We start from the raw sequence: 16,683 nt of genomic DNA, 5'->3' as shown, positions 1-16,683 counted from the left end.
AGCGGTGGGGGATAGGAGACAGAGGAAAGGGGAAGGGGGAGGCGTTACGGAGGAGATGAGATATGGAAGAAAAGGAAGAGGTGAAGAAAGGGGTGGTGCCTGGCTGCGGAGAGAGAGGGAGAGAGAGGAAAATCAGATCTTTGTTTCCTTTCCCAGGCCATGACATGATTAATCGCTTTCTTCTGATCTAATTTTGGAACATGAAAAACAGCACATTTGTCTTGAAGAAAAATGATGTGCCGCACAGTGCAGATGGAAATTTCGAGCCCTGAAAAAAAGATTAAAGTGAAATTCCACTCCTTAGACCTAATCATGAGTTGTAGATTATACTGTCGCCTTAACCAGATGGTGGGTTGGATTCCCGGGACCCTTCCTCATATTAATGAATGCTGGACTGTTATATTTGACTTTGGTAAGTGAAATGTCTATCAAGCCTAATGGACTGCCAGCCAAACTAACAGGAGCCGCACCTCTCCTCGCGCTTCCTGCATTTTTCATGCCTCAGACTGGCACTCGACGTAGAACACTGTGCTTGCCCTTTCATTTCTCAAAGCGCTGTCGCCCGCCTCGCCTGCTAAATATTTTCACACTCGGGTTGTCGAACAAGAACAAACCTGAGTCCGAAGCTAATTTCCTCCCATAGGTTAGGGCCATAACTCTGGACTTACAAGTGTCACCTGGGGCGAGTGGGGACGGGAACTCGATGCTAATATGATTAAGCTCCCAGTCAATATGACTGCATACGCGGCAGTATGTTAACCAACCTAATTATGAGGGGGGGGCGGTAAAAGGAGAAGAGTGGGTGGCCGGGCATTTCATCTCGGCAATAATGCGGCTGCCCTGTGGCACTGTCCTTTCCCCACCAGAGACCCTCTCTCTCTCTCTCTCTCTCTCACACACACACACACACTCACAGTTTTGTATTTCATTTAGAGGAAGGCCCATTTCTCACTTGCCACAGACAAATTAGGTTCCACGATTAGTTCTAGCAAAGAGATCCACCGCTAAACTCGCGCCTGTTACACTTCTTACAACATTGTAGTCCTACTGGAAATAGGACTTTCACAGCAAAGTGGAATTGTTCAAGTGTCACTAATGCTAAGGTCAGCATCTGCTGGACTGAGAAACACCAGATATAACCTGTATTTAAAGTTGTTACCCATTTTCTTCTGCTCCCTCTGTTTACTTTGGGAGAAAGGTCCCACTTGGTGCCTTGTGGAAGCGTGAACCTATCTTGTCTAAGAATCTGCAATTTTTGGGGTCCTTGTTGTCTCCACTCTGTCAAAACATTGGTGAATCCAGTGTTTTTCTCTCCAGATTGTGTCCCTTGTTCTCCTCTTTGGGACCAGATGGACAGGAGCACAAAATCTGGTAGCTGATGAGTTCTGGTGGCGGGTCGCCACCCCTGTCGTTCTCTAATGTAGGGGAATGCAAATGTTTGGAGGAAAATCTATGACCGGGGGAGTGAAAGAGAGGGAGCCAGTACAAAACTTTATTCATGAATATGTCAAGCGCAGACTAAAAACAACAGCCCTCCGAAACTTGGACACCACTGCAAACCACGAACATTAACGGAGGGAGACAGAGAGAGCACAATGCCAATATGTCACACGCTAAATAGTTTTAAATTAGAGCCTGTATACGCCTGTTGGAGACTCCATTCATCATACTCAATGTTGGTCTGTTTCTTGCAACCCTGGCAGTAAGAGCTTCCACATGCCAGTGTGGGCGCTGGGGAGAAACAGAATCGGGTTATCAGCAGAAGTTTACTTGTCTTTAATCAGCCTGTAGCTAATTACCAGGCTTCTACACAGCGTGGCCATAAGTCATTAATCATACTGGGCGTCTGGGAGCTTTCAGCTTTGTCCTGGACCACTGCAGCAGACAGGAGCTCCCTTTTACATGATGGAGCTCTTTTCCTCTCTCTCCCCCAATCCCTCAGAGTAGCAATGCCTCCTGTGGCAACGGCGTCGCCTATTAGAGTGTAAATTACAGGCCTCATCATGGAGACCCAAACAAAGGCCATCTGTTGGACTTTCTGTTCCTGTAGCACCTTCTATACTGTAAGCGTAACAATACAGTAGATGACTTCAGCATTCATTCATTGATTTCCGTGTCCACACCCAACATCTGAAGCTTTGAAATGTGGGTCGTGACCAAAGTAAGTTGTCATTGCCAAGTATTCCAGTCCCTTTTCTACAATCCATCACTTAGGAATGCACATCTGGTTCAAACCTGTACTGTTGAATCAATCCAGTGTTAGAACTCCTCCCATAGTTGGGAACCTAAAGTTGGCCCCTGACAGAGGAGGGAAGCTCCAGCTGCAGGACACAGCAGAGATAAGTCTACCAAGGGAGCAGAATCACATCCGCAGCATTTGAAGGTGCGCATGAAGCTGTCTGGAACATCTGGCCTTCCAGGGAGCCATTGAACAAGGTCCTCAGTGTCGGCCCATCTGCTCCTGTCAACTCCAGCTAGTCTCACTGGCCCGTTTGAGCGAATGTTCAAGCACTGATGATGGATTTTAGCAAATCAATGCGCAATAACTGGAAAAACCAGGAGACATGCCATATTGTATACAACAGCAGGCTCCAGGATCTTCTACTCTGTAATTATGTCCATCAGTTGCTGCCTGGTGTACTGTGTATGGTAGAACTGGTGACCACAACTTACACATGGGATGGAAAGCCTTTAAAAGTGTGCTCAGTGTAATTATCAGCTTTATTCTTTGCAGTATGTTTCCATCTCTGTGGACCGAAGCAACACATCAACGACTCTTTATGTTAAAGTTGTTTCTTTAATCAATGTACGGCAGCTGAATCCATCCAATAAGCAACTGTCAGATTTTAAATGTTTTTGCCTGTGTTTCACTATCAAACTGGCAGCAGCTGAGCGACGCTGCGGCATCAGTCTCCAGTCGCCTCGGACCCGTGTGAACTGGTGATGTTTTGCAAAGAAATGGGAGGGAAAATGCTACGAACTCGAGAACGTGATGGATCTTTCTGTCTGAGCTGCTGCTCCCTCACTCAACTGGGACTAAATGGGCCTTTAAAAAAAAAATCTAGAGCCCAGAGGTCTCTGCAAGCATCTGCTGTCGGCGCTCCGGCAACTCCGGCAACATTTTTAATCTGCCGCCCATCTGCGGACATCTGTCAGAGATAAAATGGATGGACCACGTGCAAAAGAACACGCCGCAGAAGGAGAGGGGGGAGGCGATGAAGGACAGCGCAGGATGTCTTCCTCCATCACTCAGAACCTCACGTGGTTCCATTCCTGTGGCCACTCCGGCCTCCAGCGTGGGAGAAGCAAAGCGTGGATGCGTTTGGAATGAAAACACGCTCTGCAGACCTGTGAGGCGCGGTGTCAGGAAGAACGCGCTTGCCATTTCCTCTTTACGCCTCGACTCTCGGCGCGTGCGGTGGCGGTGACAGACGTTGCGTCATGAAAAAGTAAAAGGTTTGCATCAAATAAAAGATTGTTTAAAGTCAGAACTGCCAGAGCTTTATGCCCATCATTTATCTTGTTGCCAATAGATCAAATATACTTCGCGGCAGAGTCATAAAAATGTATGAGGATGTAAATGCCTGAGTGACCCATTTATCTTGTTTAAAGTGGCAAATGTAACATGCTTCTCATCCTGCGTGATAAACTCGCACCTCACTCTCTCACCACTGATGGCGAAACGTCCTGAATCACATTAAGGCCGCGGCAGTACGACGGGCGTGAGGTTTGACCTCAACAGTTGGTGAACGCTCGCTTTGTTTCCTCCGAACTTTAACCGAAACGGTTCAGTTTTTTGTTATTTTTTAAATAAAAATAACAGGGAGCAGCAGGAAACAGTGTCACACTTTCGCTTCATGTGTTTTTCTTTGATGATGTTTCCTGAAAAATAACATCAATCATCCTCTTTTCCTCTCAAGGAGCAAAAGTACACGCGAGCGATCCCGTTTGGCTTCCTCCGAAATCTCAGCGGACAAAAAAAAAAAGACGGGAGAGAAAATAGAGAAACGGTGCCACGAAAGCTCAGTATTTCTGCTGGACATGAGGGGTGAGTGAGCTTTGGGGGTTACTCAACACACCAACACAAACACGCACCCACAGACTGAAGCGTGCACGTGTCAGAGGACGGGACACATGCCTTTGATGAGGTAATGATTAATATGGGGGCTGTTTGGAGATGTAAATCTCTGCTGCAGCACAAATAATCCAGGGGAGTTCTGGGTATGATTAAATGGACATTTCATGGTTGATTGAGCATGTGAAAAGTCATCCTCACCCCCCCCCACCCCTCCCAACCCACCCCCCCAGCTCTGTACACAGTCACCACTACTCACTACTGCTTTGAAGTGCATGTTGCCCTTTTATGAACACACACAGGCCATTGAAGACTATTGAGGGGAGCGATTTATGTAGCTGCTGGGATCTTCTGATTAGGGCGTTTATATGGAGGACTGGTTTTAACTAGTCCTGGATTTGGGCTTATAAGGCGAAAAATGTCTACATTTGTCTTCAGCTACCATCACAACCAGAACTGGAGGTTTCCAGTCCTGATTTTTATTAAGTAAAGCGGATTATATCATAAGAGGAGAGACTCTCGTACGGATCAAGCCGTCGGGGGGGGTAGCCGGAACATTTGTGACTTGAGGACGTCTTCGGGGATACTTGGTCCAACTTGGATGGATGGATGGATGGATGGATGGATGGATGGATGGATGGATGGATGGATGGATGGATGGATGGATGGAGGAAAGGCCTTTGATTGATCAACATGTGACAGGAGGACTTGTGGGTCAAACAGTAGGAGAAAAGCACAGCATTGATTTTCCATCAAATGAGATGTAACGTGCCACCTCAGTTTGCATATAGCGATAAACTGTGGGTCACACCACTCACCAAAAGGCTAAATATACCCTCAGGGTGAATGATCGATGCTTTATTGTCTCTTTAAAGGCAATCGAATACAAAGTTGCCACTTTGATGACAAATTAATGAAAAGTGGGACTCTGAGAATGTGGGTGTCAGTTGAGTGGCTTATCTTGACAGTGAAAGTGTGTTGGTTTGAGAAGTGGCTCCGTGGAAAAAGCTGCATTATTCTCCGAACATGAAGAGAATGATTATCAACACTGAGGTGCGTTGATCATATCGGCCTTAATCGGGTCTCAGGCTGGAATTTGTCCAACTTTGACTTCAGTTCTGAATTAAAACTCAGGAGAACTCGTAAGAAATTGAAAGATTCGGCGTTGCTGACAGAACTAAAATCAACTTTACGGCATGTTGCAGCATTTTTGTGGTAAATACGCAGACACAAGCTAAATCAAAAGTCCTTTTGTCTTTTATCCTTTAATGGCATCCATTAAAAAGTCGAGTCGGACCTCGTGGGAACGTTGACCCCAGTGCTCCAACATCCCTTAAATCCCAGTCTGACATTAGTTCAAATGTGCTTTGACTTGTTCTGGACAACATCTGGCGAGAAGTGGACGTGCCCTCTTAGCAAGTCCGGGCGTCGACGCCGTCCCCCGGCATGGCTGCGTGTTAACGGCACTCCCTCACAGAGACAAATCGCCCCCCGGTTACAGTTTCAGTGAAAGGGGATACAGTCAGAGTGCATAAATATAGCCACAGGAAACACCAATAATCATGTGACACTGAAGTGATGGATTTTTCGGTGGCTAAGAGCCAGGTTTCATTATGAGGACTCACTAGAACAGCTCAGCTCACAGTGCCCCATGTAATTAAGTCTGCAGGAAGGGCCGGTGTCACACACTTTTCAACAAGCACATTTAGCTGAACAGATGAGGTGGATGAATTGTGTGTTAGCGCACAGAAAACACAGGGACGACTGTGTTTGGGCTCAAGGTCCCAGCAGCAGCGTTCGCTCTGTCTTTGTGCCATGACAGTATAACGTGGAGCTGTGCGATGGCTCGGAACCAGTTTAGAGTTTCCTGCAGGGTTAAAGACACGTTGGAGTTTGTCAGAAAGCAGCGGCATTGAGTTCTGGAGCAAAAACACTCGACGTGTGAGGCTTCCGTCCTCCTCGGTTCTCTGGGAAGCATTTTAAGAACGCCACATGGTTACTTTTTCTGCAAACTTTATTTATGCTTGTGTTTTTGTAAGAAAGATTTGGATCAAACAAACAAGCGTTGACGTCATATGAAGCAATAAAAACACACATTTTGGACCAGCCGAAGTCTTTTTATCTTCCACAGCCTAAAGAGTTGGAGATGCTAAAGAAGAGACTCTTGATATTAGCTTGAGAAGATTTCAACAGAACCTTACAGTGTTTCCCAGGTTCACCTTTCATTTTTGTTCTTACCTTCACTCCTATTCATGGAGGAGCTCTCAGCAGGACCCTTGAATGGAACTGTGGGAAATATTAGTGGGAAGGGCCACAATTGAAACGTTCCATTTAGGATTTCTGTCAAGATCTGCAGAATATTGCTAACCGCCATGCCGAGCAGTTCACCGGCGCTGCCTGTGTGAAGGAACGCGAGAGAACTTCGCCAGTTTGCCCGTGACTTCATAACTGAGATGATGCCAGCGGTGAAGTCGGGACGCTACACGACGCAGTCTCCATCTGAAATACGGACACTGAAGGAGTAAGCGGGCAGAAAACGGAACACTTAACCATGAAACGCTGTATCAAACTTATGGATCGAATTAGCAATTACGGCTTTGATGTCGACTCCCCCGTCATCCTCGTATTTGTTCACAGCTGTCACATTGATTCTCTCTCCTTGTCACTGGGAACAAGGGTTTATTGTTCTTTGGCTTTGAAAGCATGCAGACACTCAACTTGTCAACTAAGCTTGGCTGTGTTGAGCTGTGAACTATGAAAAGCTGGCTGTCTGGCTGATAAAAATCATGCTCCTCAACATTTTCATTGTACAGAACCCTGGACGGACGTGCACAAAGCCACAGATTTCATACCCTCCGCTCTCATATGGGAACAATATTTGTCACCGGTTTAATGCCAAGTCCTGTCTTGTGCCGGATTGTGAGATCATTTCTCACGGAAACCTCAAAAATGTGAGTCGTTGTGAAACGGATCGTTAAACCGGGACTTTAACCAAGGTGCTCTTATCAAAGGGGAGAATCAACAGGCGCTAGCGGGTAAACACGCTGAGGGCCGGTTGTGCTTCGACACGCTTTTCTCAAATAACACTGTACTTATCAAACTGCAGCGACATTAAACATTAACAGAGAACATTATTTCTCCCAACAATGGCCGCTGATTGACGGAGCCCACGAAAATGGAGTTTGAACGACATGAATAGTCCCAGCTGGCTTTGTTTGCAGACAAATAAACCAGCCTCCAACAACCGAGCGTTGCTTTGAACCGGCATTCAGACTGACAAACAGGAACATTTGCCAAAATAAAATATTAAGAAAAACCCACATTCATATTTCATAATAGGGCTCCCATGTGAGCACTGGGGCGAAATCACATATCAAGATCTAAAACTCATTTATTTTTTATGCGCGCCACGTCGGATTACTGATACCTGTGGAGCCGGGGGATTGATATCTGCTCCCAAAAGTGTGCCCACTTCAGGGCGCGGCGGCGTTTCACGACACCCTGCTTGCAGTAAAGGACTGAAGAGCTTATGAATCAGCACCGAGAGGTCTCCCATCCATCCGGGCATGCAGCCGCTCGGCTGTGGAGCGTTTTAAAGGCAAGCAGGTCCATACAACAACCATTAAAAGCACACACGGCCATATTCCTGTAAATAATTGAGCAGGAAAAGGGCCGTAAATCAGCGTGAGTGTCATATACATGACGGTGCGAAGGAATACATACAGAGCAACTATTCACGCGTGGCTGCCAGCTCGCCATTTAAAACCCCGCGTCGTCCGTCGTCTCTCCACAGTTCTGTCAAGCTCAGTCACAACTAATTCGCTGGCGTTGATTATGAATGATCCATTCGGGGAGGTTGTGCAACTGCTGCGTTATGAGCTTATGTACACGGTGGCCCGTGTTCTGTTTTAAATCAATCCTTTCCCGCGTTGTTGTTGTTTCGGAGAACGAGGCAGGAAGAAAAGCCCTCCAGTGCACCATAAATGGGAAACTACTTTTCAGTTTTGAAACCTGTGATGAACAGAATGCCGGCTTAAAGTGTTTTGTGGCATTAATGCCTTTCTGAAATTTGTGTTCCCCCCGCAAAGGCTACAGCCTCAACGCCTCCAAACCAAACATTTTAGCTTAACCGTAATCAGTCTGCCTCCACGCAGCTATTCAAATATTCCATTTGGATTTTTTTCTTCTTTTTTTTTTTTCTGAGGAAGGAGTTATTCTGGAACGTCGATGCTTGAGATCTGGCGTGTCGACAGGCTTCACTGTGACTGACACACTCATCAAAATGAGAATCCTTCTTGCCTGGGGGAGCTGTGATACCTGTCAAACTGTGGATATCTTTTAATGTTCCTGTCTCAAATGCATGTCAGAGCAAATGCCAAGTCCTAACATCAGTTATTACCTGGATGTTCGACGCCTGGATCCTCATATTTACCTACGGTTTCAAAAGATCCCTTCACTTGTCTTTCTTAGTTTCTTTGTGGGTGAGAATCATCCCAGTGACAGCTCATCTGTCTTCACATTTTCAATAGATTTACTCACTCTATTAATTTATTTATTTGTTTGATTGACTCCTCGGGGGTGTCACGTCGGAAATAAGCAAAACTTGCGTTTTTCCTGGTTTTTGCATTAAGGCGTACTTACACGGCCTGCCTATAGGGGGAGCAGTGCTGCAACACCGCTTCCCTAAAGATACTTTTTGTCACATAAAACATCTGCTCATTGTCTAAACTATGAAGAATCAATCATTTAAACGTTAAACATGCATGGCCACACACCTTTAGGTGGTGGGGATGGTTTGGAGTGGCACTTTAAGCCTTCGCGGGACACATTCCTGTTATCAGGCCTGTTTCTGCTTCCTCAGAAGGCCTCAAAGCTCAGAAACTCGATGACATCACTTTGAAACTTCAATCGACGCATTCTGACCAGCTGGGTTATCCAGTCAGAACATGATTTATACCCATCGCAAAGTTTTGTCCTGTTTGTGTTGTTCACACTCTTGCAGATGCGATTACCCCAAAACGTGCAATATTTCCATTTCCTAATCTCTTACGTTTGTCCTTTCCACCAGTGAATAATCGCGCCTGCGATCCGATTATCTGCAGGCAAAATGCAAAGGAGCCTTTATTGCTTTTAAACTTTTACCCAGTCCGGACGGGACGCTGATCTAAATAAGCAAAACTACTTCAGAAACGGCGACAGCGCTCGCTTTCGCTGCACCGGCGCACGACAGGCGACAAATATATGGGCGGAAATTTGAGGTTCAATTTCTCAGTTAACACTAAAATGTGTTAAAGCAATAAAAGTGACGTGGGCCCCCCGTATTTCCTGGGGCTCTGTTGCCGTGTGTCTTGCTCAATTTGTCTCCCAGTCAGGCCCATTAGTCTATCTCACTCCTCCCCTAATACGCTCAGCTCCCACAAACACCTCAGATCAATGTGTGATACACGACCACATCATCGCTTATTGCATGCGGATGAGTTGAGAAATGCCCCCTCTCCCTTTTTTATTTTCTCAGAGAGGTCTCTATAGAAAGTCATCTGGGCACGGGCAGATAGTCCTGCTTTGGGGGTGGTGGTGCGGGGAATTGTTTGGTCTGCTGACGTGAATGAATTGCTGGAGTAATGTGGAGGCTGGTAATAGCTGAATAGTTTATATCAACATGATAAATATAGCTCTCATAAATCACCTAAGTGTTATATATTGCTGTTTTTCACACTTGGCTCTGACCAGGAAACTCTGGAGAATATCACCGCGGGGCTCTGCCGCACCCTCAGAAAGTTCTGGGTCCTTCAGCGGGATGATGGTCCTGCGGAGCACCAACATTATGAGCGTTAATGCTCCTATAGGGTTCTTTACTGGTTCCTGTCTGATTCTGCATAAACAGGTGGGAAAAGGGAGGCGAGCGCAACCACGTGTGCGCGAGGACTGAACGTGCTCTGGAACGGTACGGTTTCCGTGTCGGAGGACCAGGTCTCTCACATGACCAGGCTCCTCGCTAGCTCAGCCCTGTGAGCGCTACGGCCCAAATAGGCTTGTTTTGTAACGGACCTTCTTCGCCCTCTTCGTTGTGATTCCAGTAATGCCGACTTTGTTTTGTGATCTTTTTTTCTCATTGAAGATCCAGTAATTTTAACTTCCTACACTTCCTTCTAACCAAAAAGGCTTATCTAGTCTAGTGGATGACCTCTACATGTGGTTTTAAAGATTCCCCTCACATTCTGAGGGGAGCCTCCTGCTGACGGCTGATGGCTCGGCAGCAAATCATCCATAATATCACTGATCAATATTCTGTTGGTTCTCTGGCCTTCTTATTTGATTCCTCTGATCTGACCAAACCCTCCGAGCGCAGCTTTAAGGTTTGCAGTCTGCTGACTGGTTGACAGAATCATGGCGTGGACAATTGTGACGTTTGCTGGAGATGTATGCAGCGATGTATGAATTTACACAGTGGACCAGTATCCAACCAGTTTACCTCTGGGTTAACGTAACCAGTGAGTCTACTGGAAATGGCCCAACATTAGCAGGTTAAGAGTCCAAACCCACAACTACAACCTAAAAACAAATGGATGGACAGACGCTTAGCTTAGCCTAGCATCTAGATGTAGACATGCAACCGCCCCACATGCAAACACTCATCTGGTGATGTAAACAACTCTCAATGAGCCACATGTGATCTCAGTTATCTCTTCAATGCAGAATTCTCTGGACTCTCCACAAAGGCCTATGAACTCATGACAATTCATTATACCCTCACTCAGTATGACAGAAGAGGCCTTTCTGTCATTAGTCACCCTGTGAGTTATGATAATCGCGCCTACACACCCATGGAAATACCATCACACACTCAGACTGATGTGTGAGGCCACTCAGAGCATTTAGGTTTTCTTTTGGAAGCGAGGAGATGGCAATTAGGTGGAATACTGAAACTTTAACCTGTCAAAAAAAGTGGGGGTGGGGGGCAAATTAAGCTGTCTGTGTCTCCGATACTCTGCTGGATGACTGCGACGAAGACAGATGCTGCGAGACGTCTCATATTGTATTCACGCTGCTCCAGACAGTTTAAGTAACCTGGTGATTTTGTGCTGGAACCTCCAGAAGACGCAGCGCTTAGCATGGCTAAATTAAAGAAAAACCCCAAAAATAACTATATAATGTAACAAAGCTGTCCGGAGCAGAATCCGTCCCTGACATTTACCAGCCAGAGACAACCACCGCGTCCTGCCCGTCTGCTGTTCCAGCAGAGTCCATTAAGGCTGCATGCAGCAAAGGCACATTTCCATAAAATATTCTTCGTCACAATCAGAAACGGGGAGAAATATCTGGGCGTCGAACCCCCTCGCGAGGGCCTTTCGGGCCCTGACGGGGTCCTTCAGAGCCCAGGCATCGTGTCTTAGTTGTTGGGGTAAAAGCTGAAGGTGGTTCCTGATTCATGTGGCCCAATTTATAGTTTCATCCTCAGTCCTGCCCATGGCTTCATCAGCAGAGGGACGGACAGTTTTGTCCCGCCTAAAACGATAGATTTTACCTCAACTCTGGGGTGAAAACAATTGCAAATGAAATACAGATATGCAAAAGCTGGTCGTTGGACATTATCCTTTGAAGGTGTGTAGCCTGCCTTCGCCCGTGGGCAGCTGGGATTGGCTCCTGCATCCTCCCCATGGCACCACAAGGGAAATAGCGGTCAAGGAAAACAAAGAACGCTATAACGGCGTCCCTGTTATTGACACAGCTGGGGCCAGACTATAGGCTGGCCACCACAGAGGAACGGCCTGTCCTGTATATTGCACCACACACCCACTAATGACAGCTTTACTGGGGATTCAGCAGGGATGGATCCGGGCATGGGTTCGTGATTCACGTCCTGGGCGCCACCCCCCCGTCCTCCTGCCAGGTGTCTGAGACGGTGTCTCGTCCTGGATGAGGATGCAAGAGTGTCTCAGTGACATTTTAAGGCCATTTTGTAAGGCCAAAGCGCCCATACACGTCACTCCGAGTTCTCACCACTTTTCCATTAAGAAAGATACATTTGGATCGTTTCGCTCCAGTTCCCACAATTGAAGCTCCAAAAATAAATTCATCCTGTTGATATTTTTAAGATCATTGTTTAAATGACTTTTAGATCAATACTCTAGCCAATCCATCTCAGTAGTTGGTCACAAATCTCTCCTGTTGTGCTCCATTTTTTTTGTAAAATGTAGTTGAATTGCTACTATTGAGCAAGTGTCTTGATGGACAGAGTAAATATGCGCTTTAATACTCCCTCACACTCTTAATACCCCATGTTCTCCCTCCTGTGTGTCAAACCGCCTCAGTAGGGGAGGGAGGGGGAGGCAGGCGGAGAGGGGGGCTCCGTAGGTGGGAGGGTTGCTGGTAATTCATGCACACATGTGCCTGCCTGTTCCTCCACTGACAGGGCCCGGGGGGAGGGGCAGATGATAAATTGCCTTCCGCCGGGACCCTCCGACTCTCCGCCACCGTGATGCGGGCAGACGGGGAAATCTCTGCCGCTCCCAGTCGTGACATGAGCCCGGGACGCGCTGAGAGGAGACCGGGGGCAAACAGAACCGAACAGAACCGGCGGACTGTTGCAGACACACACTCCTCAAATAAACAGTCCGCTTGAGAAGGGAGCTGCGTTAACAGCTGAGAGCAAAAGTTAATGTCGCTGAATGTTTTCACGCGAAATCGGTCGAGTTTTGAGTTCTAAGGCCTGATTGAAATGCTCAGAAAAACTTGTTTTTCCTCCCGGTATTTATTTTTTCAAATGTTAAAAAGTGTAGAATGCAATTAAATAAAGTTGTTACTTTAAAATTACTCAGGACTAGAAAGAAAGAAGTCAGTGAAAGAGAAAGAAAACTCCAGCGTGACATTGTCAAATAGCGTCAGCGCAAATATATTTACAATATAAAAATCTGTAAACTAAGTTAATAATCGAATTGTGACCGGGTTTTTTTTTGGATGCTATTTTTTTTAAATCTTAAAGTCACTGTAGAAAAACATTCACAATAATTCCGTCCACATTCTAGTGAGAACGAGTGTATGAAACGACTTTAAAACCAATCTTATATTTAAATATATTCTAAATATTTAACGTTAAACAAACAATAATCGGCAAATTATTTGCTCAGATGAAGAAAATTGAGTTTGGGAGGAATCTTAAAAACGGAGTCAAAAGTTATTAACATACACACACACACACACACACTCACACATCAAAGCACACGCGCACAGAAAGAGATAAACTTAAACAAGAAAGAAAGTAAATTTCGTTATGATGATGGATTTTGGGGGAAATGACGTAAAGATCTTTATGAAATTTAAAGGAATTATTTTAATGCAACAAACGGATTTAAACTTTTCTAAAATGTTCACGTTGACCATAAAGAAAGGCACGTGCACGCATATGGAACAGAATTGTTTCTTATTTTTTTCCAGAATACATACAAAAAAATACCAATTCTCTTTCCAAGGTGGACACCTGAAAAATAACGGCAATTTAAAATGTGGACAAATTCGGAAATTTAAGAAACAAACATGCATGTAATTATTATTATTATTATCATCATCGTCGTCATCATCTCCTGGAGACATTAAATAAGAACAAATACAATCATAGCAATTTCAAATTAACATCAAAATGAAGACCCCTACTGTAATTAGTACTCTAACAACGTGTGTGCGTATGTGTGTGTGGTTGTGTGTGTTTTCGTAGAGCTCAGTTTCAACATAATGCACTTTTTCTTTTTTTTTTGCGCAGCTCAAATATTTTCCATTTGCAGATATTGTTGCCTGCTTTTAAGCCGACATATAAATAAATACAAGTCCGGATCCCGCCCATATCTGTCGCACTGTTCATATAAAAGTCTCTCTATTTGTTTAGTCAGGACAATAAACTTTGCAGAGTCATTTTTCCTCACTGGTATCCGAGCGCCGATGCTGTGGTCAGTCTCTGTCCGTACAGTGCATAAGGAGAGTAATAGGGGCCGGTGGCGGCAGGGACGGGGACGGGCGCGCCGGGGGTGGGCAGGGGGCTTTTGGAGTACGGGTGGTAGCGGCTGCTGAGTCCTAACGCGTGATGCGGGCTCCGCAGAGCCAGAGTTCCGGGGCTCCCAGGGGTTCCTGACGGTGGCATGTGCATGTGACAGGCCATGGCCGCTGCTGCGGCGCTGGCCAGCGATGAGGAGCCCGGGTAACCAGAGATCAGCTTCTCCGCCCCGGTGAAAGCGGTGTGTGTCCTCAGGTGGTTCAGCAGCTCCTCCGACGTGGAGAAACGCTTGTCGCACGGTCCGTTGGCCGAGACCCAGTTACAAACGTGCGGGAGAGGGTCGTTGGGCAGCATGAAACCGTAGGGGTAAAGAGGGTGTCCGCTGAACGAGGGCGCCGTGGCGTGGACCCCGTGGATGGGGTGCGTCGGGTACATTAACGGGTAACCGGATTTGATGGCATTCGCGGCCGCCGCGGCTGCAGAGTCGTGCGTGCAGGACGCACTGGCTGCGCCCGCTAAGTGGCTAGCACAATGGTAACTGAGGCAGTAAGGGTCTCTGCACAGGCTGGCTGACATGATGGATGGCGGGGAGGCCCCAGCCAGAGGGCTGGAACCGGCTTTACTGCAGCCCAGCGAGCTGGCCAGCTGCGCGTTCACCAAGCTTCCTCCGTGGGGCAGGAAGTGCTGAGGATAGCCAGCGTAGGCCCCAGCCAGGCTACCCGGGTAGGTCATACCGGCTGGAGGCAAAGGAAAAACCGTCTGGCCCGGCTTGTAAGGAGAAACTGGCGCCACAAGTCCAGAACCGAGAACGGACGCGGAGGATACAGAAGTCACAGACGGGGACTCCGAGGAGGACGTTTTGGTGCCTGGCGTCGTCTCCTGGTGCTGGTTGACTTCCACGTTAATTCCACCGCAACTCACGCTTATCCTGCTGTGGCTGGTGGTGCCGGAGCCGTCCGTGGAGCCACTTTTGTTACAGTCAGCCTCCTTCTTATCATCCCTGTCCCCGCACTTCCCCTCTGAGGGCATGGGAGAGGCGGAGGTGCTGGAGTGCGGGCTGCCTGTCCGCGGCGTGAACGGCTGGCAGGTGGCGCTCGGCACTCGGAAACCAGACTTCTCTCCGCCCGAGACGCCCGGAGACGAGTCCTTCTTATCTGAAGGTTTGGAATACGGTTTGAAGCTAGACTTGTCATCCACGCCGATGTCGCTCAGTTTCAAAGGGCCAGATTTAGATTCCTTTTCACTAGATCCATTCTGCGTGACGGAGGACAGTTTGGAGGAGGGCGGCGGGTCCGGTTTGCCGATCTGAGAGCAGGTTTGCGCCAGCAGAGCCAACGGACTTTTCTTGGCATCTAGCTGTAATTTGAAAACAAGAGACGAAACGTCGATAAATGATACAAGATACATGTAAAAGATTTTTTATTTTAAGCTCTTTAAAGACGGAGATTTACACATGTAAATATATGCATCCGCACAGCGATCAAATCTGTAATTATATATTATTACAAAAGAGTGCAGTGTTGATAATAAAGTGTCGAGGGAGGTGGGGGGGTCTAAATGTTTTGGGGAAAACTTGGCCATTAACTCCACATTGAGCAGCGAGGACTAAAACGCTGAAATATTTGACGTTAATGGTTGAAAAATCTTACCTCGATGGGACTCACTGGGGTGGAGGGCAAAGGCTGCAGATACTCCGGGTGCAGAATGTGTCCCGACCGTGCAGTGAGCATTTTCAAAAGCTTAATGGGAACTCGCTGTGCTTGCCGTGCTGGATCAGACGGAGGTGCGGGGTGGAGAAAAGGCTGACCGACGCTGTTATTCCGAGAACTGCTTTGCCGAGCTGCACAGTGATCACTATATTTCAGGGCAGACGCCGAGGGCGTTGTGATCATGTCCCAATTGTCAGCAAAGGAAACGGCGACGCTCTCTTCAGATACATTAAGACAATTTTAAAAGCATCGAGTCCTTCTTTTATTTAGGAAAGATTAAAAACAGAAAGAAAGAAAGAAAGAATCGCCAAACGGTCGAATAATCCTGGTGGTGGAGGAGCGAGGCGCGGCAGCTGGAGGGAGTCGGTGCGGGGTTATCGCGGATCCGCGCTGCGCCTCTCACCGTGAGCGCTGCGCCTTGCGTGCGTGTGTCTGCAGGTCCGCGCTCTGTACTCCCGAAGTACGAACTGGTAGAAAATTTCACTTCAAAAGCAGCTGAATTAGTCCGAGATTAAAGCCTTTGCCGCCTTCCAATCAAATGGGACCCTGAGGTGATTGGAGGGTCAAGGGGATGTGACGTTCTCCTCTTTGGAAGCGCCTCCATCTCGACAGTTCGGGGAGGGAGGAGGCTTTAATATGGTGGTTGTCGTGAACGCTCGCAGTGTTTTTGGCAAGCGACATCTACACCCTGGATGAGCTCACGGCTGCAGACATGTTTATAGTTCAACAAAGATTGGCGACTTAGCACGTTAGACGTGCTATGTCTTTAGTAAACATATTTCGTTTCACCTCAAACCTTCGTGACGGAAGCGTCACGGTACGATCCGCGTGATCAACGTAGTTTTCCACACAACTTTCGCTGGTAAAATCAATCCATATAAAACTGGTGGAAAAATTGAAATAGCTTCCCTTCT

The 16,683-nt window shown here is 47.0% G+C and overlaps 1 protein-coding gene across 1 annotated transcript; it reads right to left on the bottom strand.

Moving 5' to 3' along the window:
• Positions 1 to 13,479: 13,479 nt before the first annotated feature.
• znf503 (zinc finger protein 503) lies at positions 13,480 to 16,354 on the bottom strand. Its single transcript, XM_057047192.1, has 2 exons — positions 15,710 to 16,354; positions 13,480 to 15,416 (listed from the first exon to the last, which is right to left on the bottom strand). Exons 1-2 carry the CDS (start codon positions 15,950 to 15,952, stop codon positions 13,989 to 13,991), a joined length of 1,671 nt encoding a protein of 556 aa, XP_056903172.1. The 5' UTR covers positions 15,953 to 16,354; the 3' UTR covers positions 13,480 to 13,988.
• Positions 16,355 to 16,683: the final 329 nt, after the last annotated feature.

The sequence above is a fragment of the Takifugu flavidus genome, chromosome 11, assembly GCF_003711565.1.
Source record: "Takifugu flavidus isolate HTHZ2018 chromosome 11, ASM371156v2, whole genome shotgun sequence".
Lineage (NCBI taxonomy): Eukaryota > Metazoa > Chordata > Actinopteri > Tetraodontiformes > Tetraodontidae > Takifugu > Takifugu flavidus.
The sequence above is the reverse complement of the archived record's forward strand: the minus strand, read 5'-3'. Positions and strand labels throughout refer to the sequence as shown.